This window comes from Myotis lucifugus, unplaced genomic scaffold (assembly GCF_000147115.1).
Source record: "Myotis lucifugus unplaced genomic scaffold, Myoluc2.0 scaffold_68, whole genome shotgun sequence".
In the NCBI taxonomy this organism is placed as follows: domain Eukaryota; kingdom Metazoa; phylum Chordata; class Mammalia; order Chiroptera; family Vespertilionidae; genus Myotis; species Myotis lucifugus.
In genome coordinates, this window is record NW_005871116.1 from 3,556,886 (window position 1) to 3,582,488 (window position 25,603).

The following is a 25,603-nucleotide window of genomic DNA, read 5'->3' on the forward strand; positions in this document are numbered from 1 at the left end:
ATAAATACCTAGTTTATCCACGAGGGTACGGGGAAATAGGTAGTCATGAGGACACAGCATGAATGGAGATTTTACCAAAGCACTGAGAGGTCAGAGGAAGTCACTGAATACATACTGGCTAGGGGCCAATGGCTGGGATAGTAATTTGTATGAAAAAGATATCTTAGCGTTACCTAGGTAACACAGATATGTTTAGGAAAATTTTCTTCTGTTTACTGCTACACTCCTTTGTATGCTATTCCTTAAATTATTCTACAAAGTCAAGAAGGAAGAAGGTATTTATTAATATAAAATAGCACACTTAGTGGTGGTATTATTTTAAGAAATGTGTTTGCTTTCTATTCCACAGAAAGATAAAGCATGCTTACTCCCTCTTCTCAAGAAATGTAAGACTACTAATAGCCTACACCTTGCTTATTTGGTATTAATTATGTTTTACATTGTCTTTTTAGGTAACAAACTTTAGTTACATATACAGCTAACACCCTCATATATATATATATATATATATATATATATATATATATATATATCCATATATATATATATATATATATATATCCATATATATATATATATATATATATCCATATATATATACATCCATATATATATATATATATATACATATATATATCACGTTTAATTTTTTTAATTGCCCAGGTAATCCTGAGTACATAGACTTACAAATAGTCAATTTTAATAATTCTGTGCAAATTCTTTTAGGTCTAAAAATAACATGTAAGACTAGATTAACATCTACATTAGATGCTGCATAATAACTTAACATTTGAAAACAAAGTCAAGTAACTTACCTGCCCATGACCGGAATGTTGCTATGATTCCCATTTTACTGGCTAGAAACCTTGCTTCTCTGTCTTCTCTGTGTGTGGTAGTGGAGGGGGAGGAAAGAGGGAGTCAAAGAAATATGTTAAAATAAAAAGTGAGTTTTTCCTGGTACTGTATCAGAATAAGCACTATCATTAGTTAGCAATTAAGTATTTACACAGGAAATTAAACAACTTGTTAAAAAAAACAAAGATTAGATGTACCTCAAAGCAAATTACCTAATTACATGGGAAACTCCCTCTCCAATTGAAGATTCACAACATGGTTTAAAATAAGTTACTCCCTCTGTCCCATAATAATAGTAGCAAGTGAATATTTAAACGGGAATTATTGGCGAATGCAGCTCTAAGTTATGTTGTAGCGCAAAATTGCGAAGCCTTCAATCAAAATCAGTGTTTCATGACATCTGTCATTTGTTTTGACACATCTTTCAATTTTTAGGTTAATCTAATTATTACGAATTATAACTATTTTTCTAATTTCATCCGCTGATCGAAATCAATTGTTTTATTTCAGTTGAATATCAACCCATTGTAAAAGTAAGATGAAAAAAACAGAGTTTTCAAGCAAGGATCGAGTTCCGATTGTCCAGTTCTTGATGCATCAAAAGAAAAAGGGAAAGTTGCAGAAAGGTGCAATTACGTTAGCTGCAAAACAATTTAAGTGCAACAGAATGACCATATCAAGAATTTGGAAACGTGCTTCTGAAAATAATTGTTAAGGAGAATCTTATGCTAATGTTGATTCTTTGAAAAAAACAAAACTGTGGACATAAATGCAAAGATTATGAAGAAAAACTTGAAAAACTTAGACATATTCCTCTTAGCAGAAGAGGCACCATATTAGCCTTTGATAATATTTCTCCCGAAATACTGGATAATACGTTTCTGTCACTTCAACAACTTATGCTGGAAGCAACGAAGAACGATGGCTCCAATAATTTTAAGCTCACGCATATAGAGAAAGCAAAGCTTTGCAGCCAAGGGATCCCTACTACAAGTTTAAAATGCAGTAACGAAATTATTGAAAAATCCAGAAACTATCTGAACACTCAAAATAAAAATTAGGAGTACTACTTTTAATTTGTTGTTTAATTTAATCTAGTTTTTTTTATAATAAACTAGAGGCCCAGTGCACAAAAATTTGTGCACTCGGGGGGGAGGGGTGGGCCCCTCAGCCCGGCCTATGCCCTCTCGCAGTCTGGGACTCCTCAGGGGATGACCACCTGCTGGCTTAGGCCCGCTCCCTGGGGGATTGGGCCTAAGATGGCAACCAGACATCCCTCTGGCAGCCCAGCAGCCCTCAGGGGATGTCCACTTGCCAGCGGGGAGAAGGCCTAAACTGCAGTCAGACATCCTTAGCGCTGCTGAGGAGGCAGGAGAGGCTCCCACCACCACCGCTGTACTGGTAGCCATCAGCCTGGCTTGTGGCTGAGCAGAGCTCCCCATGTGAGAGCGCCCTGACCACCAGGGGGCAGCTCCTGCATTGAGCGTCGCCCCCTGGTGGTCAGTGTGTGTCATAGTGACCAGTCATTCTGCTGCTAGGGTCAGTTTGCATATTACCTTTTTACTATATAGGATAGAGGCCTGGTGCACGGGTGGGGGCCGGCTGGTTTGGCCTGAAGGGTGTCCCGGATCAGGGTGGGGGTCCCGCTTGGGTGCCTGGCCAGCCTGGATGAGGGGATGATGGCTGTTTGCAGCTGGTCACACCCCCTTCAGGGTGGGGGTCCCCACTGAGGTGCCTGGCCAGTCTGGATGAGGGGCTGAGGGCCGTTTTCAGGCTGGCGGGTGACTGAAGCTCCCAACCTCTCCTTTTTTTCTTTATTCTGGGATTTATTTACCTTCTATAGCTGTCACTGGAGCTGAGAGCCGGCTTTAGCTCTGAGGCCCGGCTCCAGCTCTGAGACCTTGGCTGCTGAAGGCAGGTATCTGGGTTTGTTTGGCTTCTATAATTGAAACACTGTTGCAGCTCCAGCTCTGAGGCCTGGCTGGCTGAAAGCAGGTTTCTGGGGTTTGTTTAGCAGCTTCTATAATTGCAACATTGTTTCTTAGAGTGCAGCTCAGAGGCCGGCAGCGGTAAGTGGGGAACCCTGGCTTCCTCCATCACTGGAGCAAGCAAGCCTCCTGTTCGCTTCAGCTGCCTGGCTGCCGGCCGCCATCTTGGTTGGCAGTTAATTTGCATATCGCCCTGATTAGCCAATGGGAAGTGTGTCGGAGGTACAGTTAATTACCATGTTTGTCTATTATTAGATAGGATGTTGCATTCTATATTTATTTTCTTTTGCTACTATTATTATGGGACAAATTACATTCATCAACTGCTACTATTATTATGGGACAGAGGGAGTATAAATTTTGACTTTTCTATTTATATTTTCTATTTATATCTCCTGCTCTTTTGGAAAAATATTCTTAGCTAGCTCATTAACACCTTTAATTGAGCATTGGAGACACCACCAGCCTGCTTAGTAAGCATTTCTCTCTGGAGGCTGCCCCTCAGGAGCGAAAACTACCATGTAAACCCCTTACTTTTATCACGTGTATTCAAGTTGCTTCAAAATTTTTACCCAAACTTATTTGAGCATTTTCAACAAGCAAGCTCAACACCTATTCACTGAAATGTTATTAAATAACTGGATAGTGTTAATATCAACAGCTTCTTTCTACTTTGTAGTTGTGTATCCAATCATCTCACTTGTTCCTTTCTATGCAATAGTTTATGACAATTAAGCAACAGAACTATAGTTTTCACCCTTCAACAACACAGGTCTGAACTGCACAGATCCACTTAAATGCAGATTTTTATTTATAAATATGTACAGTACTGTAAATGCATTTCCTCTTCCTTATGATTTTCTTAACATTTTCTTTTTTCTTGCTTATTTTAAGAATGCAGTATATTTGTATTTAAGTTTTGGGGGAGACAAAAATTATACACAATTTTCAATTGTGCAAGGTGTCACACCAAACCTGCATGTTGTCTAGGGGTCAACTGTATTTATATTGGTTAAACATTTTCCATGGGTGACTTATGACATATAGCCGTCTTATAATCCATGCCACCTCAACCATCTCTACCCTGTCAACTGTCCATTTTTTTCTGTGCCCTCTTTTATTCTTCCCTAACAGAGTTCTTAACAGTTTTGAAAATACAGAAATCAAGAGAACTGGGAAAGAAAAAACAGAAGGGATAAAAATTTTAAAAAGTCAGAAAATCAAAGAGCAGTAATCAGGTAGTCTACGAGAGAAATGAAACATTTAAAAACACATACACAAAAACAAACACACTAAGCTCTATAGCATCACTTAAAATGAGAATATAATAGAAACTAAAATGGGGGAGTAAGGATGGTGGAAGAAATGAGAATTGGATAACTGTCTAAGTTTTCAATGCTCCTCTTAAAAATGTTAGTAATATCACTTCTATTGACTGCCTGGTCATCCATTTTCTAACCTACTCACTAAATCTGTAGTATTTAAAAAAACACATTTATTTCCTTATTCCCTGCCACAATGTACTCATGCTCCCCTTAACTGCCCACACTCCAGAAACTTAGTATAAGTAAAGTTCAAACCCAAATAGGAAAAAAAGAATTTGGTGAAATGTATTTTCCCTCTTCTAACTCTAAAAAATACCCCAGGTGCTCTCTTGCTTATCCTGATAAATGCCCCCATCCCCTTGTGATTCTGTGTCCTAATCCCTGGATCCTGTGTACTGTATATGATATCACCACCATGATAGTAATTATTTTATGCTTATAGCCCAGAAGACCCTAAGAAAGGGAGATTGTTGGTAGGCTTGATCCAACTGAAAAGTTTTCTCTAGCTGGTGGCAGACAAGCAAGTCTGAGAGAGATTCAAAGCACAAGGATTCGAGCAATTCTTGCTGTGTTTGAAGATGGAGGGAACCATGTGGCAAAGAAAGAGGGTGGTTTCTAGAAGCTGAGAGTAGGCCCTAGCTGACAGTCAGCAAGGAAACAGAGTCCTAAGTTGTAGAATAGCAAGGAAGTGAATTCTGCCAACAACCTGAGTGAGGTTGAAAATGGATTTTTCACCACAACCTCCAGATAAGAGCCATACCAGACTTCTGAGTTACCAAATTCTGAGCTAATAAAATGATGTTATTTTAACCTGCTACACATTGGTAGTAATTTGTTACAAAGCAATAGAAAATGCATGTGCTCTCCATCAATAAAGAGAATGTCCAAGTGTCATTTAAAAAGTCAAGAAAAGGGGCTTAAAAATCCTGAATTCAAAACTTAGCAAAAACAGGTTTGAGAAGTCTTTTTTATTTTTTATTTTATTTTGTTTAAAGTATTACAGATAGTAGTACATATGTCTCCTTCCAACCCCCCCCCCCCCCATTGACCTTCCCCCGGCCTCCCCTACCCCCTAGCACATGCCCTCACCCGACCCCCCAGTATCTTGTGTCCATTGGTTATGCTTATGTGCATGCATACAAGTCCTTCGGTTGATCTCTTACCTCCCTCCCCCTCCCAAAACTCTCCAGCCTTCCCGCTGTAATTTGACAGTCTGTTCCATGCTTCTCTGCCTCCGTATCTATCTTTTTGTTCATCAGGTTATAATGTTATTATCCATAAATGAGTGAGATCATGTGGTGTTTTTCTTTCACTGACTGGCTTATTTCACTTAGCATAATGCTCTTCAATTCCATCCGAGCTGTTGCAAATGGTAAGAATTCCTTCTGTTTTATAGTAGCATAGTATTCCATTGTGTAGATGTACCATAGTTTTCTAATCCACTCATCTGTTGATGGGCATTTAGGCTGTTTCCAAATTTTGGCTATTGTAAATTGTGCTGCTATGAACATAGGGGTGCATATATCCTTTCTGATTGGTGTTTTTGGTTTCTTGGGATATATTCCTAGAAGTGGTATTACTGGGTCAAATGGCAGTTCCATTTTTAAATTTTTGAGGAAACGCCATAGTTTTCCACAATGGCTGCACCAGTCTGCATTCCCACCAGCAGTGAAGGAGGGTTCCTTTTTCTGCGCATCCTCTCCAGCACCTGTCATTTGTTGATTTGTTGATGATAGCCATTCTGACAGGTGTGAGGTGGTACCTCATTGTCATTTTGATTTGCATCTCTCGGATCATTAGTGACTTTGAGCATGTTTTCATGTGTCTCTTGGCTTTCTGAGTGTCCTCTTTCAAAAAGATTCTATTTAGGTCCTTTGCCCATTTTTTGATTGGATTGTTTATTTTCCTTTTGTTGAGTTGTATGATTTCCCTGTAAATGTTGGAAATTAAACCCTTATCGAAGATAACATTGGCAAATATATTCTCCCATGCAGTGAGCTTTCTTGTTGTGTTGTTGATGGTTTCTTTTGCTGTGCAGAAGCTTTATATTTTGATGTAGTCCCATTTGTTTACTTTCTCCTTAGTCTCTTTTGCCCTAGGATCTGTGTCTGTAAAGATATTGCTACGACATATGTCTGCAATTTTGCTGCCTATGGAGTCTTGTAGGATTTTTATGGTTTCCTGTCTTACATTCAAGTCCTTTAGCCATTTTGAGTTTGTTTCTTAAACAGAGAACATCTTTGCTCAGGACATGATATGCTAGGATGTGGTAAGTCCACAGTGATAAAGGTGATTAAAGATATAAAACCACTATTTTGAATTCCGGAGAAAAATGAAAAACAATAAAAATATAGGGATATTTCACAGTGTTCCAAACTTAGTGAGGAATTTTAATAGCAACAGCTCAAAATAAGCAAGTATGTCTGCAACCCAACAATCCTACTAGGAAAACACCTCATAGCATATTTACTGGAATTGTGTCATACATACAGTACATTATTTGACCTCTGAATCAGTTTAATTAAGTAAAAGGTTATTCTAGAATATCTAGTGAACTAGGTGCTTTTCTCTCCCAAAAGACCCTGAAAATTATCCTCTCATTTCTAAAAAATAATCTTTACTCTAACTCCTTTTACTTCCCTTTGAACCTTACTCTCAAAATTCTACCTACACTATCTTCCTGTTTACTCAATTTGTTAAGGAAGCTCTTCATTCCATCCCCCTTATTTCATTCTTTTAGTCTCTCAATGTAATTATGTTAAAAATACATACAATAAAAAAAAAACAACAACCAAAGATCTAGGTTTCTACTGCAGCCTAACTTACTTTTTAAGAAAATTCTCACCCAAGGATATGGGATATATTTTTAGAGAGAGGAAGGGAGAAGAGAAGAGGTGAATAGGGAGAGAGAGAGAGAGAGAGCGAGAGAGAGAAAAAGAAACATCGATTGGTTGCCTCCTATGCACACCTTGACCAGGATCAAACCCGCAACCCAAGTTTGTGCCCTGACAAGGAATCGAATCCACAACCTTCTGGTGCACAGGATGATGCTCCAAACGACTGTGCCACCAGCCAGAGCATAACTTACATTTTTTAAATAAGAAATTAAATCTAAGTCTTTAATTACATTAGCAGAGACTTACAACATAACTCCATGAAATAATACATTTACTCAAACTCACACTGTTCTGGCTCTACATGCAATCAGACAAATTTAAAACTTTAACAGCAACACACGCCATCTTTAAAGCTATAGGAACACGTGATACTTACTTGAGCTGTCCTTCAGCCGTATCTGGACTATGTCTGTAGTGAAAATCAGTATAGGGCGCTAAAATTCGCTAATAAAAAGAAAAGCAGGAAGAGAAAAAGTGTCCTTATTGTAAAATGCATTCTTTCTGTAACAAGCTAAAATTAATTCTACTTCTCTATATCCTTAATTGGGTATACTGTTTGAGAAACTTATTTCTTTAAATTCATCATCAACAAATATACTTGAGTAATTTTTTAAATGTAGAAACTGAATTTTTGAAATATTGAGGTATAACAGAAATGTATGATTTGATGAATTTTCTCAAACTAAGTGCTCTCCTTTACCCAGCACCAGATGAAGAAAATATCAGCAGCCTCAAAACCTCCTTACCCTCCTTTGTACTCACAAGTCACTACTGACACCCCAGGATTACCACCCTAACCTCTAACATTATGAGTTAGTTTTGCCTATTTCTGAACATTATTTAAATGGTTTTACTTCATAAATTAATTCTGCTCTTGTTGCTAGTATAAAGAAATATAAGCTATTTTTGTGTATTGTCCCTGTATTTAGCAACCTTGCTATAAATTCACTAATTTTAGTACTTTAACCACAATATCTCATTTTCTAAAGTTTCTCACTGCCTATTGCATTACTGATCTGAATTTTAATTTTAAATAATTTAAGATACAGAAGACATCACTGATACTGTTTTTGACAATCAGGATTTTTTTATATTTAGTCATATATATTTTTTTTCCTTCCTCCATTTCCTTGTTTGTCTCAGATCATTTTCCTTCTGATTGAGAACTCCCTCTAGCCATTCTTTCTTTGTTTTTAAACAATACATATTAATTATCTCACATGGTTTCTGTAAGTTAAGGCTACTGATCATCTTTTCCTGATCACCAACTGAGTTAAATTGAGACTATGTTGCAATTTTGATAAGCTATAGTGAGTACACTTCAGTTTTCCTGTGCCTACAGTACGGCCCTCTAGTGCTTTCAATAGAAAGCTTAACAAGTATTTTTCTCCTTAGAGTTTATTTTTTCTTAAGTTTTGAACAAAGATCTTTAGCTATCCATCCAGGATAGCTTTAGATTTGGGGAAATGTCAAGAACAGGAATCAGCTATGAAATGTCCAGTTTGGTCACTTTAGTAACACACAACTGCCAAATGCTCCTCCTGTTTTTCTGATCTCAGCAAAAACCCACGTGGATTTTCAGCTTGTAATTATATCCTGATCAGTAACTGGACCCAGGAAAGAAAGCAATTGCATCATCAGTGTATACTACTTCTTAAAGGCCTTTCATCGTTTGCTCATGGCCCCCTGCCTAGGCCTTTGCATCCTATGCACTGGAGAGTGCAGCATATTCTACTGTGCTTTCCTCAGGTTTTAACATTGCACAGATTCTCATTTCAGCAAATGTCTGGAGGGGTAAGACAGACTTCGTAGACTTTTCATATCTCCAGGCTTGTCATGCCATAACCCCTAGGACTGCCAAATAATCCGGTCTTCTATCTAGGCTTTGGTCCTATTTTTAGTTGTTAGCCCAATCTGCAAGTGCTCCCAAGGGCATCTATGGATCTTCAGGGAAACTCTCCAAGTATCTTCCCTCCTTCCTGGTCCTTGTTGCTTTCACAGCTCTATACTGAATTAAATGTATGAATTCCACAAATACCCAGCTTTTCTTGTTTTCCATAGCAGAAGCTATGAACTACTCTATCTCACTATGAAGTATAAGTTTAATAAATGTTTCTTAAATTTACTTTAAATTACAGTTAATTTACAACCTTTACAGAGTATCTATTTTATTAACATTATTATATTAAATCTACATTTTTTCCTGAGATAAAAACGTATTACATATAATATAAATAGAAGCCAGGGTAAATTTAAAAAAGGGTTTCTAACAGAAGGAAGATCTGGGCCTAACAACAGACAGTAGCACTGAAAATGTTTTTTGTTTTTTTGTATGTAGAAAAGGGAACCAATTATCAATTTACAGTGAAAATTGATAAAATTTAACACATAGAAATGAGGACAATATTCTCTTTGCTGCGGTTTCTACAATGAAGATGATGTTAAAGTAAAAGATGATGATGATAAAGTAGATGATGATGATGTTGAGCACCATCCAAGGCAACCAGTATTAGTTAGGTATTTATTTTGTGCCAAGTACTAAATAAAATATTTTATGTAGATTAGAATTAATATATGAGAAGCACTTGAAAATAATGCCTAACTCATTATAAGCTTTACATTAGTATTAGCTACTGCTATTATTACTGCTACTGCTGCTGCTGCTGCTGCTACCGCTATTATTATAGTACTTATTCTTCACAACTCTTCAAGGTATAAACCATGACCTTCATTTTACCTAAGAATAAATGGGCCCAGGACAGGCTAATAAATAGCCCCAAATCATAAAGCTAGTAGGTCATACAGCAAAAAATCAAAACCAGATCTGTTCAGCCCAAAGTCTATGTGCTTAATCACTGTGCTATTCTGAGGGATCTTGTTAAGGAAAAAAGAAACTAATTTTGTGGTTTTAAAGAACAAGATAGGAGCAAAGATATAGCCATCTACTTAAACATCTAACATATTATTTGAAGTATTTTTCACTTTGGGCTTTTTAATCTGCTTTACAATTAAACAAAAAGGAACAAAAAGGAGGCCTACACATATTATCTTCCTTCACTATAATAATCTTGCCAATCTTAAAATTATAGATTTTTAAAAATAAAACACACACAAAAGAATGTAAAGCTATACATACAGTAAAATGTAAAAAATGCCAGTCTATTCCCATTGGACTACCTAAAGTAATGTATTTAAAATCACATATAGAGAAGAATATTGTACTTAAATCTGTTGGTATGATATAAGCTAATGTCAATGTTATAATCTAAAACATTTTTAATATCCCTAAGAGAAACAAAACTAACATTTAGGACAAATTTTATATAAAATGATTTAGAGAGACAAACTAGGGCACAATAAATCTTTTATACCTGGCATAATTTCAACCCCAATACAAACAAATTGTGAGTTTAAACTTATTCTAAATGATATCTGTAATAAACAACAATGTAGTATAGTCACACAAATAAACTATTAGAATATAGTGTGTGGTAATTCTGTTCTAACTTCCACTATATACTTTATTATAAAAGATTAATTATTTTAGTCTAACTATGAAAAACAATGAATTAGTAAAAAAAATTTTTAATGTCTTCTATTTCTTTCAAGTATATATGGTCATTAGTTGCTAACAAGTGCTTCTAAGTTCAGAGACTTTTAGCATGGTTTAGATAAATAAATGGTGTATTTTTAGCAAGATCTATTCACAAACAACATATTAAAGTCTTTAGCTATAGAATATTGCTGGGAATAAGCCAGTATTAGTAAATTTAGGTTTGATAATGCTTTGCAGCATTTACTTACTTTAAAATTGTGAAGTGAGAGTTGTATTTAAAGTCATTTTAAAACTAGTAAAGAATATTAAAGTTCCTACCTCTAATTCTACATCAGCTCGCACATATTGTCGGGTCTTTGGATGATTAAGGAGGTGCAAAATTGTAGTAATGAGGGCCTCATTTATTCGACTTAATTGGCAATCGATCACGTTTTTCAAGATGGTGTTTAGTCCACCTCGAAGGGCCACCACCTCTGGATTCTGAAGTGCTAAAATAAAAAAGAAAAACTTAATATATTATATAGGGGATAATTAACAAAAAATATTCTGAAATTGGGGCTTTTATTTTAAAACAATTTCCTTTCTGACTTGGAAAACTCTCTAGTCAATGATATTGAAAAGGGCATGTGGATACAATGTGTCTAATAAGAGGCACTGAATATACTTCCCCAACCTCTGATTTTAATTTTTATGTCTCTAAATTGTTTTTTCATATCCTTTGTTCATATTTCACTGGAATGGTTTTTCTTTCCTATTAATTGAAAAGACTTTTTTATATAGTGGGAATATTAGTCCTTTGTTTCAAATCTTTCATCAGATTTGTAACTTTACTTTAGATTTTAAACTCAGATTTTAAGCTCAGGAACTCCTTTTCTTCAAAGATCAGGCACCTCAATGTATGCGTGCACAAACATGAGGTTGAACTTTTTCAATATGTTGTTTGGCCATGCATATATTGCTTTGAGAATTGTCTGTTTTTCCTATTGATCTGTATATAAATAAGTTATTTACTTATCATGTTTGTTACTTTTATTTTCTTTGTTCTTTCATTGTAGGATGTTTTCTTGCCTTCTTACAATAAAATCTAAAGCTGCTGAAATCTGATTTTCTTTGTAATTCAAAATTCCTGTTCCTTACAATGATCAGCAAATATTCATCCACTTTTCTGTTTTCCCCATTTAACTCATTTTTTAAAAATATATTTTTATTGATTTCAGAGAGGAAGGGAGAGGGAGAGATAGATAGAAACATCAATGATGAGAATCATTGATCAGCTGCCTCCTGCACACCCCCTAGTGGGGATTGAGCCCACAACCCAGGCATGTACCCTTGACCAGAATCGAACCTGGGACCTTTTAGTCCACAGGCCAACGCTCTACCCACTGAGCCAAACCAGCTAGGGCATCCCATTTAACTCTTTAATCTTTTTGCATTTAGAATTCCTTTTTTTTTTTTTTAAATGTATGATAGATTATTGCTTTTAACTCACACCAAGATATTAAGATATAGTATGGTTAACAAATGTCTGAAAGACAGACTTAAAGAGATTTGATTTTAATTACCAGAATTTGTACAATTCTTATGTACTAAATTTCATGATGAGAAAAACTTTAAAAGTTATAGTGTTAAGGTCACTTAAGAATTATTTGTTAAATAGCAAGTCCTCTATTCTCCTATCAGTAATGTGTACTACTTTTTCATATCTTTGTTCCAATAACTAAAGAATTTATGTGTTAAAGACATTAAGGAATGTTACATATTCTTTCTAAAATACTACAGTTTTATTACTTAAAATTCTAACCTAGTTCACAGATAATAGCAATGCATGCTCGGACCATTCTGTCTCTTTCTTGAAGTCCATCATTTCCAACTGCTATTAATGAGTTGGCCACAGAGCTAGGAAACAAGGAAGCATTCACAGTAATCATCTGTAACAGGGAGAAATCAGAAAAAGAAGTTACTTACTTCATAATACATTTTTAAAACCTACTTTGCTTGGTTTGAGGTTTTTAAGATTATAGAGTTTTTATAAGATTTAGGCATCACTTTTAATCTTCTGCTTCATATGAACATTTCAAATAATTAATATAACTAATAATTGATGCAACTGATGTTAATATCATTACTATAAAAAAAGTGTTGCTTTTTTCCCTGATAGTCCAGATCATAAATTAGTTGACCAACAAAATTTAATGTTTCTGAGATACTAAGCTCCTCAGGAATAGAATCTACATTTCAAACACTTCTCGATACCTAGACATAGTATATTAGTGGGGACAACAGCTATCAACACACTACTGTACTATTGCATTCCTGACTTCCTTCTCCATATACCCATTTACCTCATTATCTCTACTCTCATCCCCATCAAACTCACTGACGTGGCTCCCCATTCTTTCTCACTTGCTGTAATTAATGTATGATAATCTCCCTATCTGTAGCCATCATTTGTTGCTATTCCAAAAGGCAAAGTTAATAATCTATAATCTATCTTTAGTATTTCAAATTTTACAATAGAAATAGTATGTCTCTGGTGATAAACTTCGGATGAATCTCACTTTAAGTGAAAACTATAATTGGCAATAACATTTGGAAAACTGAAAATAGATAACATGTATCTTCAGTTAGGGAAACAGAAAAAAAAAACAATTATGTAGTGAATGACTGTTTAATAAATAAAGACTATTGGGTAGATGAAGTATTTCAAAATAAATTCCTGAAGTGGGAGTAGAAGAAAATGTTTTCTTTTACTTGGGTGGTGATAAAATATTGGGATAATTAACCTGTCCTAGATATTACTGCATTTATAATCCTGTTGAAAAATAAGACTTTTACTATGAAACAATAAGAGGATGCAATATAACTAAATTAAAGATACCCAGTTAAGTCTTATAAAGGGTCAAAGGAAAGATCTGTATTGACTAGAGTACTTACACATGATTTATGTTATTTAAGAAGCATTATGCAGTATTACAAGGTTCAAATGAAATGATATGATACTGCTCCACAACCATAAAATAGATTTCCAATAACTATAGAAACTACAAAATTCTCACATTCATTTCTTAATCAGTATTTTCTATTCATCAGAAATGTTGGAATAGGAGAGAAGGGAAAGGGGGTATAGAAAACTGATCTTTCTAGATGACAAAATTCTAACTTCTTATGATATTAATTTGTATTTTAATATTTATTGATCTATTATTATGCTTATAAGGAGCTTGTAAGAAAAATTTTCCTCAAAATAAAACGTAATGTATTCTGGAAAGGTAGTTAGGAAGCCAGGCCACTTGGCTCTCAGAGCTAAACCTACCATTAGTAAACTACTAGAGGCCCAATCACAAAATTCGTGTAAGAGTAGGCCTTCATAGTTGCGGCGGCTACCTTGGCCCTCACAGTCCTGGCTTTGTCCTGAATGTAATATAAAAGGTCGTTCTGCTGTTCAGCCATTCGGTCTATTTGCATATTATGCTTTTATTATTATAGATTAACTTGGCCAAATCAATCTTATCAGTGCTTGTTTCCTCATTTATAAAAGGATGCTTATGATTAGATGACTTCTAGAATTTAAAGTATAAAATCTTAATCTATGAAGCTCAAGTGCTATGAAAAAGAATACCTATAATTTATTTATTATTTATTTTTATTTACTTATTTTTTTTTACAAATGAAATCTTATTTTCCAGGGAAATATATGCAAAGAAACTCTCTAATTCTGTGCAAATCAGAAAATACTTTTCTCAAAAATCTGAGTACTCAATAAAGAAAAAGTGATATAATTCATTTCTCTTTAAAGAAAAGTTTAATAACCTTTTTAGGCATGATAGGACAAACAGATATAAACATATTAATGAGTAGGTAATAATTTGTAAACTTCTATAAAGGAATTAGACAGAGTTCTCTAAGGGGAATATCTGAAATTTGAGCTGAGACTGAAAGATGAATATAATGTAGAAAATGGTAAAAATTAACAGAAAGAGTAAGAAAGAATAATGATCTTAACAGTGGCAAAGGGCAGCTTGTCCGCACTTGTCCTATTCCTATATTATAAAAGGGTAATATGCAAATTGACCGAACGGCAAAACAACTGGTCGCTATGATGCACACTGACCAGCAGGGGGGCAGACACTCAAGACAAGAGCTGCCTCCTGGTCGGCAGTGCACTCCAAAAGGGGGAGTGCTGCTCAGCCACAAGCCAGGCTGACGGCTGGCAAGCACAGTGGCGGTGGCGGGAGCGTCTCCTGCCTCCACGGCAGTGCTAAGGAAGTCCGACTGACAGCTCCTGGACTGCTAAAGGGCGCAGGCCGGGCTGAGGGACACCCCCCCCCCCATCACCACCAGTGCACAAATGTTGTGCACCAGGCCTCTAGTAATGGCATAATGAGATAGGTCATAACTGGTTGGACCAAATGCTGGCTCTGAATGCCAAAGTAAGAAGATAGTACATAATACTAAAAATAATTGTGGGCTAAATGGGTTTGACAATCCAAAGAACTAAGTTCTTGCACTGGATATGCCAATTGCTATGAATCAAGGACAAATAATTTCCCTAAATGAATCTCTCTCTTGTCAATTGTAAAAACACACACACACAAAAAAAACCTGATATATTATTAATCTTTTATTACATGCATTAAGAAATGATATATAAAGAAAATGATGGCTTACAATTTAAAGAAAAGCAATAGCTGACCAGTGAAAAAACTATATTGAAAATCAAAGAGATAAGAAAGGATTGCCTGGACTGGAGAGACAAGGGGAAAAAAATCACAGACATGGAAAAAGAAACAAGAAAATAAACAAGAACCTTCCGAATGATTGAAGTAAGTGAAAGTGAAGGAAAAGTAATATGAGTATTCCTTAATTACTCATAGAGCAGTTATCCTAAAGCAACAAATACTTTTACTTTTAAAACTAAAAGAAAATACTTTTACAAAAAAATTTAAAACTTTTTTGCATGCATATAAAAAATCCTCAACAATTATAATATTATCATTAATTTCTACTACCTCAGTTGCCAAGATGTTACTGAAAAAAAGAAATGTTTGCTTTGGTTGTTAAAAGTACTAATGAAATTATAGTTCCTCAGGCGAATAGAGGCCACTGTTCATTTAGCAAGTGTGTTTTCCCTTTAACTGCTTTTAGCTAAACCAAGGAGAAGCCCTGTGTCAGGACTCTTCCTCTGAGCTTATATTCTACCATCAGGTACAAGTAATATTCCTGCTCTTGGATTCACAAACAGTATCTGCCACAAATTGCTAAGTACTTCAGAAGATAACACACAGAATATAATTTTGTTATGGAGTTATTAAATTGTTTTCAAGAATCTGTTTATTTTACTGGCCATTTTGTAACCTGTACAAAAATGTTTACAAAATTGAAATAAAATGTTCTTTAAATAATTTTTTAAAAGTGAATTTAATTGTTTGAATCCATTTGGAGTGGTCTTTTCTTCTGAACACAATTTCAAGGGCAACAATTCTCAAAGTGTGATCTAGGAAACTAAGGGACATTTTCAGGGATTCTGCAAAGGTAAACTGTTTTCATAATAAACCAAAGACCTTATTTGTCTTTTTCTACTCTCATTCTCTCACAAGTATATATTGAAGTTTTCCAGAGACCATTGCATGTGTGAAAACACATCAGATTGAATACCAAAGCAAATATGATAATCCAGCTATCTTCTATCAAGACAGACATTATTTGCAAAAATCTAATATAATGCCACTCTACTCATTTTCTTTTTAAAAATAGTTACTTTTATTAAAATGTTATCTATGTTTACATGTAATGATTATGTTATTTTTAATATGCTAACATATTTTAATGTCTCAATTTAATCCCTAATATGATAAATATTGACATAGATAACTCTAATAACCAAAAAGTTATTCTAGGTTCTTCAGAAACAACTTTGTTTTCTTTTTTTTTAAAAATATGTTATTGATTTTTTACAGAGAGGAAGGGAGAGGGATAGAGAGTTAGACACATCGATGAGAGAGAAATATCGATTAGCTGCCTCCTGCACACTCCCTACTGGGGATGTGCCCGCAACCAAGGTACATGCCCTTGACCGGAATCGAACCTGGGACCCTTGAATCCGCAGGCTGATGCTCTATCCACTGAGCCAAACCGGTTAGGGCGTACAACTTTGTTTTCTTATCTTGAATTCTCAAAATCATGGCAGTAGGAGAGATTGTATGAATAAATCAAATTCATAAATCTAATTTTTAAATGTAAAGACACAAACTATGGTTCCAATATGTTTACCTGTAACAAAAATTCATAATTTCCAATCTCACTCTTTAAAAAAATTACAAACATCTCTTAAGACAACGCATCCATTTACTCTTCCTTACTATGTTCACTAGTAGATACTATTCCTAACACAAGCTAGACAATTGGAAGAAAAAGGAAAAAGAAGGAATCTAGTTAATGTACAAACTCAACACTGCACATTCTGGAGCATGCACTGAATTCCAAGGTGGGGAAAGAGAAAAGCCAAAAAACTTAATTGATAAATAATTTTAGATGTTTTTACATTAAAACAAGCATACACACTTCATGAGTCTCATGAATGTTTAGAACCAAACATGATACTTTAAGATGAAACATGATAAAATTCTTTCACAAGCTACGTCCTAACAAAGCTAACTCGGTTCACTATTCCTCTACCCTTAGGGCATCACATTACATGTAAGAACAAAAACTTTCTTGAAGGCCTCTCACTAGAAGCATTATGGATTAACCTTAACAAATTCTCTTGCAGAAATTGAGATTTTGACTTTTTATCATACACAATGGCCTGAATTCTTATTGCAGCTGCCTATAAATTGTATCCAAATTTATCTTCAAAACAACTATTGCAATTATTTGGGCATCCATTTAATAGTATTAATTCCAAGCATATATTTAAGGGGAAAAATCAAGGGAAGAAGCACGTAGTTCTCTTTTTTCAGTAACATATCAAAACATTAATTTCATTTGCATGTCTACTAAAGAGAGAAATACTCTTTACAATAAACATTTTATAAAAAATATTGCTCTAGCTATACCTAATAACATAGAATAATTACACAAATATTTATGCTCACCTCAAAGTTTCATAAATCTATTTAACTCATATATAATCTTAAAAATATTTACTGAGAATTTAGCTTTAGGTTTTAATAAGAAGATTTCATAAAATAGTCTAAATCTAAAAATGCAAAATACTTAACATGGAAACCATAAATCTGCCTTTACTTTTAGACATGGAGCATACCTTTCTGACTAATCGAAGTGCTTGTGTCCTCTCTACCTCGTTGCTCTGCTGTATGTCAATGCACCTAAATAATAAACAAAATGATTATTGATAAAAGTCTTAACAAGTTTTTGTAAAACAATACCAATAAATCAGACCCATATTCATAATGTTAATATGGTATTTAAAATGTTTAATACACATGAATTTGTAGTACCAGCTGATATTTAGTTAGCTTACATATCTCTAGTGATAAATACTTACTATAATAAAACATTTCAAAACTACTTCATTTACAACTCTAGGAAATGCTATAGAATATAACAAGTAAGTCACAGAATTATATATGTCTATACAGAAATAATAAATATAGAGCAAAGTACTAGAAATCTACTGAGAAATATATTTATCTATCTTTGATAAAATTCAGATATTTTATAAAAAACTGTGAAAGGCAAGTATTTTAAGCTTACAATTTAGTTGTGATTTTAACCAAGGCCTAACTTTTATATGCAGGGGTCGGCAAAAGTAGATTTACAGTTGTGAGCATGTGAAAGTTTATTCTTGCATTAATTATTGTATTATTTTCCCTATGAACAACTGTTAACGAACTTTTGCCCCACCTCTGTATTGTGACTGAGTTAAAAGTTTTATGTACTGGCCACAATAACTCTATTTTGCCAAAATATAATTTGAAATCTGAATGCACTCCAAAAATTAATGCTCAATCAAATATCACTTAATTGACACTTCTCTCTAAAATGTATTAAATTGTTCAATTTCTAGTCTCTGATTAAGTCATTTCATCTGTATTTACACAGGTCATTATTCTAACCAACACTTTATATATAGTTTGCTATTCAAAAGCATTACTTCTCTCTTTATATAATTAATCGAGAGAAATTTTATTAAAACATAAATAGACATAGAATTCCATTTCTGGCCACAACAGAGAGGATTGGCACAGACACACCCTCCTGCCAAACACAATTATAAATGTTGAACAAACTACTTTGTAAAGACACTGTTAAAAGGGCAATGGATAATAATCCTTCTAAAGAGAAGCACAAACTCCACATTCACCCCATGCTTTGTCACTGGGGGCCCATGTCATTCCCTAGTTTTAGGGAAATAGAGTCTTAGCAGAAAGCAAAAGTCCTGTTGGATTGAAGGGACAGGTTGAACTTTGGGACTTGAGGGTGAAATCCCATAGAGAAGAAAATACAGGAAAGTGAGCTCAAATCTGCATACGATACCCTCTTAAAGGTACTTGCCAATTTCTATGTTGTGCAAAAGTAGGATTAAAATCCAAGAAAGCAAGCAAAAAGCTACTGCTGACCTAGTACACTGCTGCTGGGAATGGAGACTGGTGCAGCCACTAGGGAAAAGAGTATGGAGTTTCCTCAAAAAAATTACAAATGAAACTGCCACTTGACCACTAGGAATACATCCTAAGAAGCCCAAAACACCAATCAGAAAGAATATATGCACCCCTATGTTCATAACAGCAAATCAGGAAACAGCCCAAGTGCCCATCAGTAGATGAGTAGATAAAAAAGCTGTGGTACATTTACACCATGGAGTACCATGCAGCTGTGAAAAAGAAGGATCTCTTACCCTTTGAGACAGCATGGAGGGACCTGGAGAGTATTATGCTAAGCGAAATAAGCCAGTCAGAGAAAGACAAGTATCACATGATCTCACTCATAAGTGGAATCTAATGAACAAAATAAACTGATGAACAAAATAGATCTAGAGACATAGAAGCATGGAACAGACTATCAAATGTGGGGGTGGGTGGGTAGGTGGGGAGAGATTAACCAAATAACTTATATGCATATATGCATAACCCATGGACAGAGACAACAGCGTGGGAAGGCCTGGGGGGAGGGAAGGAGAAGTCATTGGGGAAAAAAGGGGACATCTGTAATACTTTCAACAATAAAGATAAATTAAAAAAAAACAAACAAAAAACCTACTGCTGAAAAGTTAAGAAACTGAGCAGAAATTTTAGCAGGTACATAATACCAAGATAGATGTCAGGCCTCAATTCTAGTCAAGGTGAAGAAGTTCTGCTGAATATCTACACTTTCATTTGAGATCAAATAGCCACTTCCTAGAGGAAAGGCAAAGCTAAAACCGTCAGCATGATATGCCAACATTCCAGAATAAATCTTAACTCTCTTAAGGGAAGAATAACATGATCCAGAGCCAAAAATTTGGTATACAATGTTCACATCTAATCAGATAATATAAAATATGCTTTAAACAAACGAAGGGCCAAGTAAAAAAAAAAGTAAGAAAAGAAAATGACAATAGAAACAACACAAGTGATTCACATATTGGAGTTCTCATTACAGGACTCTATAAATAACTATAATTAATATGCTCAAGGAAGTAGAAAATAAAGAAATAGGAGAAACCTAAAATCTTTAAATAAGAGTAAAATAATAGAAAGACAACTAAAATTAAAAATTCAAGAGACTGATTTACTAGCAGGATGGAGGAATTAAAAAAGTCACATTGAAGCACAAAGATTAACAACAAAGAATGAAAGTATAGTAAGGGTATCAGACAAATCGGGGGACAGTGAACGGATGAACAGATTCAACCTATATAGCTGGAGTACCAGAGGATAGGAAAGAATAGAACACCACCAAAAACAACCATTTAAAGTAGCCAGAGGAAAAAAAGACACATCAACCCTAGCTGGTTTGGTTCAGTGGCTAGAGCGTTGACCTGCAGACCAAAGGGTCCTGGGTTTGATTCCAGTCAAGGGCACGTACCTCAGTTGCAGCCTCCTCCCTGGCCCAGGACCTGGTCAGGGCACATGCAGGAGACAACCAATAAATGGGTTTGTCTCACACTGGTATTCCTCTCTGTTTTTCCCTCTCTCTTCCACCAAAAAAAAAATGAATGGAAAAATATCCCCGGGAAAGGATTTAAAAAAAAAAAAAGACACATCACTTACATCACTTATAAAGGAACAACAAAAATGAGCAACAACTTATTGTGCAACAGGTAAAAATAAAATATATCCAAAAAAATTTATTTGAAGCACTGAAAAAATAGTAACAGGTCATTTTAAAAAGCCTTCAAATAGGAAGGCAAAGGAGAGGCATTTACAGAAAATAAAAGATGAGAGAATTTATCTCCAGTAACCTGCACTACAAGAAACAGTAAAGAAAATTCATCAAGCAGACAGAAAGTGATCCAAGATGAAAGTGTGGAAATGCAAAAAGGAAGACTACTGGGGCGCATAAATAATGTAGGTAAATATCAACTGTTGAAGTTTAAAACAATAATAATACTATCCTGTGGGTTAGTAGGTTACAAATATATATAGAAATAATAAATATAGTGATAACACAAAAGAGAGGAAAAGATATAGTCAAACTGTAAGAGGCTTCCTGCATTGTGCTGGTTGTAATAAAAGTGATAGACCTTAATAGGTGAAGGATACATGTTGTTATCTCTACGGCAACTGCTAAAGACGTTAAAAGAAGAGAAAAATTCTTGATCATTCCAATAGAAACAAAAAAGGAAAAACACAAGAACAGAGAACATATGTGACAAATAGAATGCAAATAGCAAGATAGCAAACAAATTCAAATATATGAAAAAACTGGTAACTAAATGACAAATGCATGGGTAATTACATTAGATAAAGTCCAGATACCATTTATATAAAAAAACCACTAAACATAGTCTAAGCACTCCAATTAGAAGACAAAGATGTCAAACCAGAGTTAAAACACAAAACAACACTTGATATTTATAGGAGACACTTAAATGTAAGGACAGAAAAGATAGAAAGTGAGTGAGAAAAGACATATTATACAAACCCTAAATAGAAGAAAGTTGTGCAGCTATATTTAGATAACATGAACACTCATAAAAGAAGTACTACAAGGGACAAAGAGAGATATTTCATAACTATAAAAGGATTCGCCCAATGTGAAGGTTTAGTGATTCTTATTATGAATGCAATAACAAAGCTTCAAAAAAGCAAGAACGGACACAAGAAGTACAAAACCAGAATAGTACTAATAGTACTCTACCTGTTAAAGAAACTGAGTCCATAATCTTAAAACTCCAATAAAGAAAACCCCAGGCCTAGACATACTCACTGGTGAATGCTACTAATCATGTAAGAAAAAAAACAAGACCCATCTAACATAAATTTTTCCACAGAATATAATGAGGGCAAAACTTCCCTAGTTGTTTTATAAAACAATTATACTCTTGCTGTCAAAATCCAAACACGGACATTAGAAGAATGGAAAAACGAAGGCCAATAACTCTCATGAGTATAGCTACAAAAAATTGCCACAAAATATTAGGAAACCAAATTCAGTTATACATGAAAAGGATGAGACATCATGAACAAGTGATGTTTACTTCAGCAATGCAAACAAAAAACAGAAAAAATTCCTCTGAAAGCCTATAGCAAGTTTCATAAATAAGGGTGAAATATTGAATTCTTGTAGTCTGAGTTAAGGAGCAAAACAAAGTTTTCCACCATTTCTAGTCAGTGCAATATTCTAGCCAATGCAATAAGGAAAGAAAAATAAAGATATAAGGATTGGAAAGGGAAAAATAAAATGGTCATCACTTGCAATTAATACTTATGTAATAGAAATTCTAAAATAATTTTAAAAACAATTAGAATCAAAAGTGAATTAATTACATTAAATAAAAATATATAAATTATTAAAATATACCTTAAATAGACCTAACAACTATGTGCAAGATCTGTGCACAGAAACTACAAAATGTTGTTGAGAGAAATTAAAGTTCCAAATAATTAAAGGTTTGGAAGATTCAACATTATTAAGATGTCAACTCATCCCAAATTAACCTAGAGCTTCAATGTAATTACTACTAAAATCCCAGAAACTTTTATGGAAATGGTCAAGATGATTATAAAATATATATGGGAATGCAGATCCCAAAATAGCCAACAGAATCTTGAAGAAACACAGTTGAAAGACTTATATTAACAGGTATCAATATATTCTCAAACTACAGTCATTAACCCTGTGAGAAACTGGGGCAAGAATGGACAAATAGACCAACTAATGAGAATAAAGAATGCAAAATAAATCCATACTTATCTGATACCTGATTTACAACAAGAGTGGCACTAATCTAGAAGTGAAAAAAACCTTTTCAACAAATTCTGCTCATATTTATTTGATAAAAATAAAAATGGCCATTACCTACTAAAATGTATTAAAGAATAAATTCTTTAGGAAAAAACATAGAATACCATCTTCCGAAGAGATCTAAAGCATTAAGCTATAAAACAAACAACCTCTATATTGAATTTTATTAGTTAAGAAAAGTGAAAAGGTAAGGCAGAATGATTTGGAAAAAATATTCTTAATATGCACAGCACATCTGAAAGGAGTCACATACATAAGATATCAAGAACTCCTACAAAACAAGATAGATAATCAAATTTACAAATGAGCAAAAGACAAGGAGGATACCCAAATATAAAAGGTGCTTAACATCACTACCCATCAGGGAAATGCAAATTAAAACCACAAAGGGAATTCACAATGAAAACCACAGTCAAAAGGGTATAAAGACTGAAAATAGCAGGTGCTGATGAGGATGTGGAGAGACCTGAACTCTCAAACATTGTTGCTAAGAATGTAAATCAGGACAATCATGTTGGAAAACTGTTGGCAATATCTATTAAAGCTAAATATACATAAACCTTACGACCCAGCAATTCCACTCCTACATATGTATATATCTGAGAGAAATGAGTGCATACACTAGTATATGCCCATCAACAGAATTATACAGAATGTTTAGGAATGCTTTATTCAAAATAGCTAAACACTGAAAACAAGTCAGAAAATCATCAACAGAATGGACTAACTGTGATCTATTCATAACATGAAATACTACACAGTGATTTGCAACATATGATGTTCAAGAACAGGAAAAACTAGTCTATAAAGAGAAAAGCCTGAACAATGTTTATTACTGGTTGAAGACACAAGGAAACTTGACTGGGATGCTGAAAGTGTTCTATATCTTATTTGGAATAACAGGGAACTTGGTTGTCATATCTGTAAAAATTATCAGGCTCTACACTAAAAATTTGTATTTTATGATAGGTATGCTAAAACTTAATACAAAATTTTTAAAACATATAAAAACATAGATAGTTCCCAGAAAATTACCTGGCTATTAAATAGTCCACTTTCAATTTAAGCACCTTCTGCAGAATAGTGGAGTCCTGGATGAGATATCGAAGAGCTCGTAGCCCTGCTGCCCGCACTTCTTTTGCTTCATTCAATAAAGCCAACCGCAAGCTGTTTGAAAACAGACAAAAAGTTTTGCTGTACAAGTTTCAAATACATATAAAATTGTGGTATAAAATTCTTCCTCAGTTGAAATAAGCAAAACTACTATTTATTTTACACATATAAAAATAATTTTGCTGTAAGCCATGGAACTTCACTAGTGATATTTTTTCATCTGTGCTTCCTTGGTACATTCTCATCAATCAAGAAAATGTTGAGTTTTGTCCTATCTTCTGTAGTTTATTTTACATAAAAAATGGGACATTAAATATGCCTTTTTCACGTTGTAACACATATGCCACTATAATCTATTTCCCTTTATCTGCCTACCTGCTTCCACTCTAAAAAAACCTATTGTGTTTAAACCAGTAAGTAAAAATCTATACTAATAAAAGGGTAATATGCTAATTAGACTGGGAGACCTTCCTGGAGACCTTCTGGACAAAGCCATGGTGGCAGGGCCAAGGCAAAGAAGGTTAGGGGAGATCAGGCCGGGGGGGAGTGGGGGGGGAGCAGTTGGGAGCAAGCAGGCCAGCAGGGGGGGGCCAGTTGGGGGCGAGCAGGCCGGCAGGGGGGAGCAGTTGGGGACAAGCAGGCTGGCCAGGGGGCAGTTGGGGGCAGTTGGAGGCGATCAGGCCAGCAGGGGGGACAGTTTGGGGCAAGCAGGCCGGCAGACAGAGTGGTTAGGGGCAATTAGGCAGGTAGGCAGGTGAGCAGTTAGGAGCCAGCAGTCCTGGATTGCGAGAGGGATCCCAGATTGGAGAGGGTGCAGGCTGGGCTGAAGGACCCCCCCACCCCCCGCACAAATTTCGTGCACTGGGCCACTAGTATTTTATAATGACAGTAGGCACAAATTATATCCTATTAGAGGCCCGGTGCATGAATTCGTGCATGGGTGGGGTCCAGCTGGCCCACCCCGATGGAGGCCCATGGGACCGGGCCGGCAGGGAGGAGGGGCCATGGGCAGTTGGCTGGCCGGCCCCACCCCCGATTGAGCTTGGGGGGGTGGGGGGGCAACTGGAGGCTGGGCCAGTTTGGGGGGGGTGGGGGGCGATCAAGGCCCAGATCAGGCTGGTTGGTTGCCACAGTGCACATCATAGCCATAGGTAGTTCTGGTTGTTCCACTATTCCAGTTGCTGGGTTTTTATATATATATATACATAATGTTATGCCTCTATTAGTGGGCATGAGCAAATCAAGTTTGCCATTTAGAAGTTTAAATTGCAGAACTCCAGGTATTTTTCAACATTAGCTTTGGTTCTTTATATTTAATAATTACAAAATATTAGAACAGGATAACAAACAAAAATTGGAAAACCTGAATTTTTCTAATGTTTAAACAACTGTTTCTATAAGACCAAATATGAGATATTAAAGTATCCTAATTTTAATTTAAAATTACTAAAACTGATT

The 25,603-nt window shown here is 35.1% G+C and overlaps 1 protein-coding gene across 10 annotated transcripts in view; it reads right to left on the reverse strand.

The window, feature by feature from the left end:
• RICTOR (RPTOR independent companion of MTOR complex 2) overlaps positions 1-25,603 on the reverse strand; it is a 94,844-nt gene that overhangs the window by 36,974 nt on the left and 32,267 nt on the right. For all 10 annotated transcript variants that reach the window (XR_002829633.1, XR_002829632.1, XM_023755023.1 and 7 more), the window contains 6 exons: positions 24,068-24,199; positions 17,886-17,949; positions 12,423-12,549; positions 10,940-11,109; positions 7,442-7,509; positions 816-883 (listed from right to left, as the gene is read on the reverse strand). Coding sequence is in view for 8 of the 10 variants with exons in the window: in XM_023755023.1 (XP_023610791.1) it covers positions 816-883; positions 7,442-7,509; positions 10,940-11,109; positions 12,423-12,549; positions 17,886-17,949; positions 24,068-24,199 (629 nt within the window). In the remaining 2 variants the exon portion in view is untranslated. The remainder of the gene's footprint in view (positions 1-815; positions 884-7,441; positions 7,510-10,939; positions 11,110-12,422; positions 12,550-17,885; positions 17,950-24,067; positions 24,200-25,603) is intronic.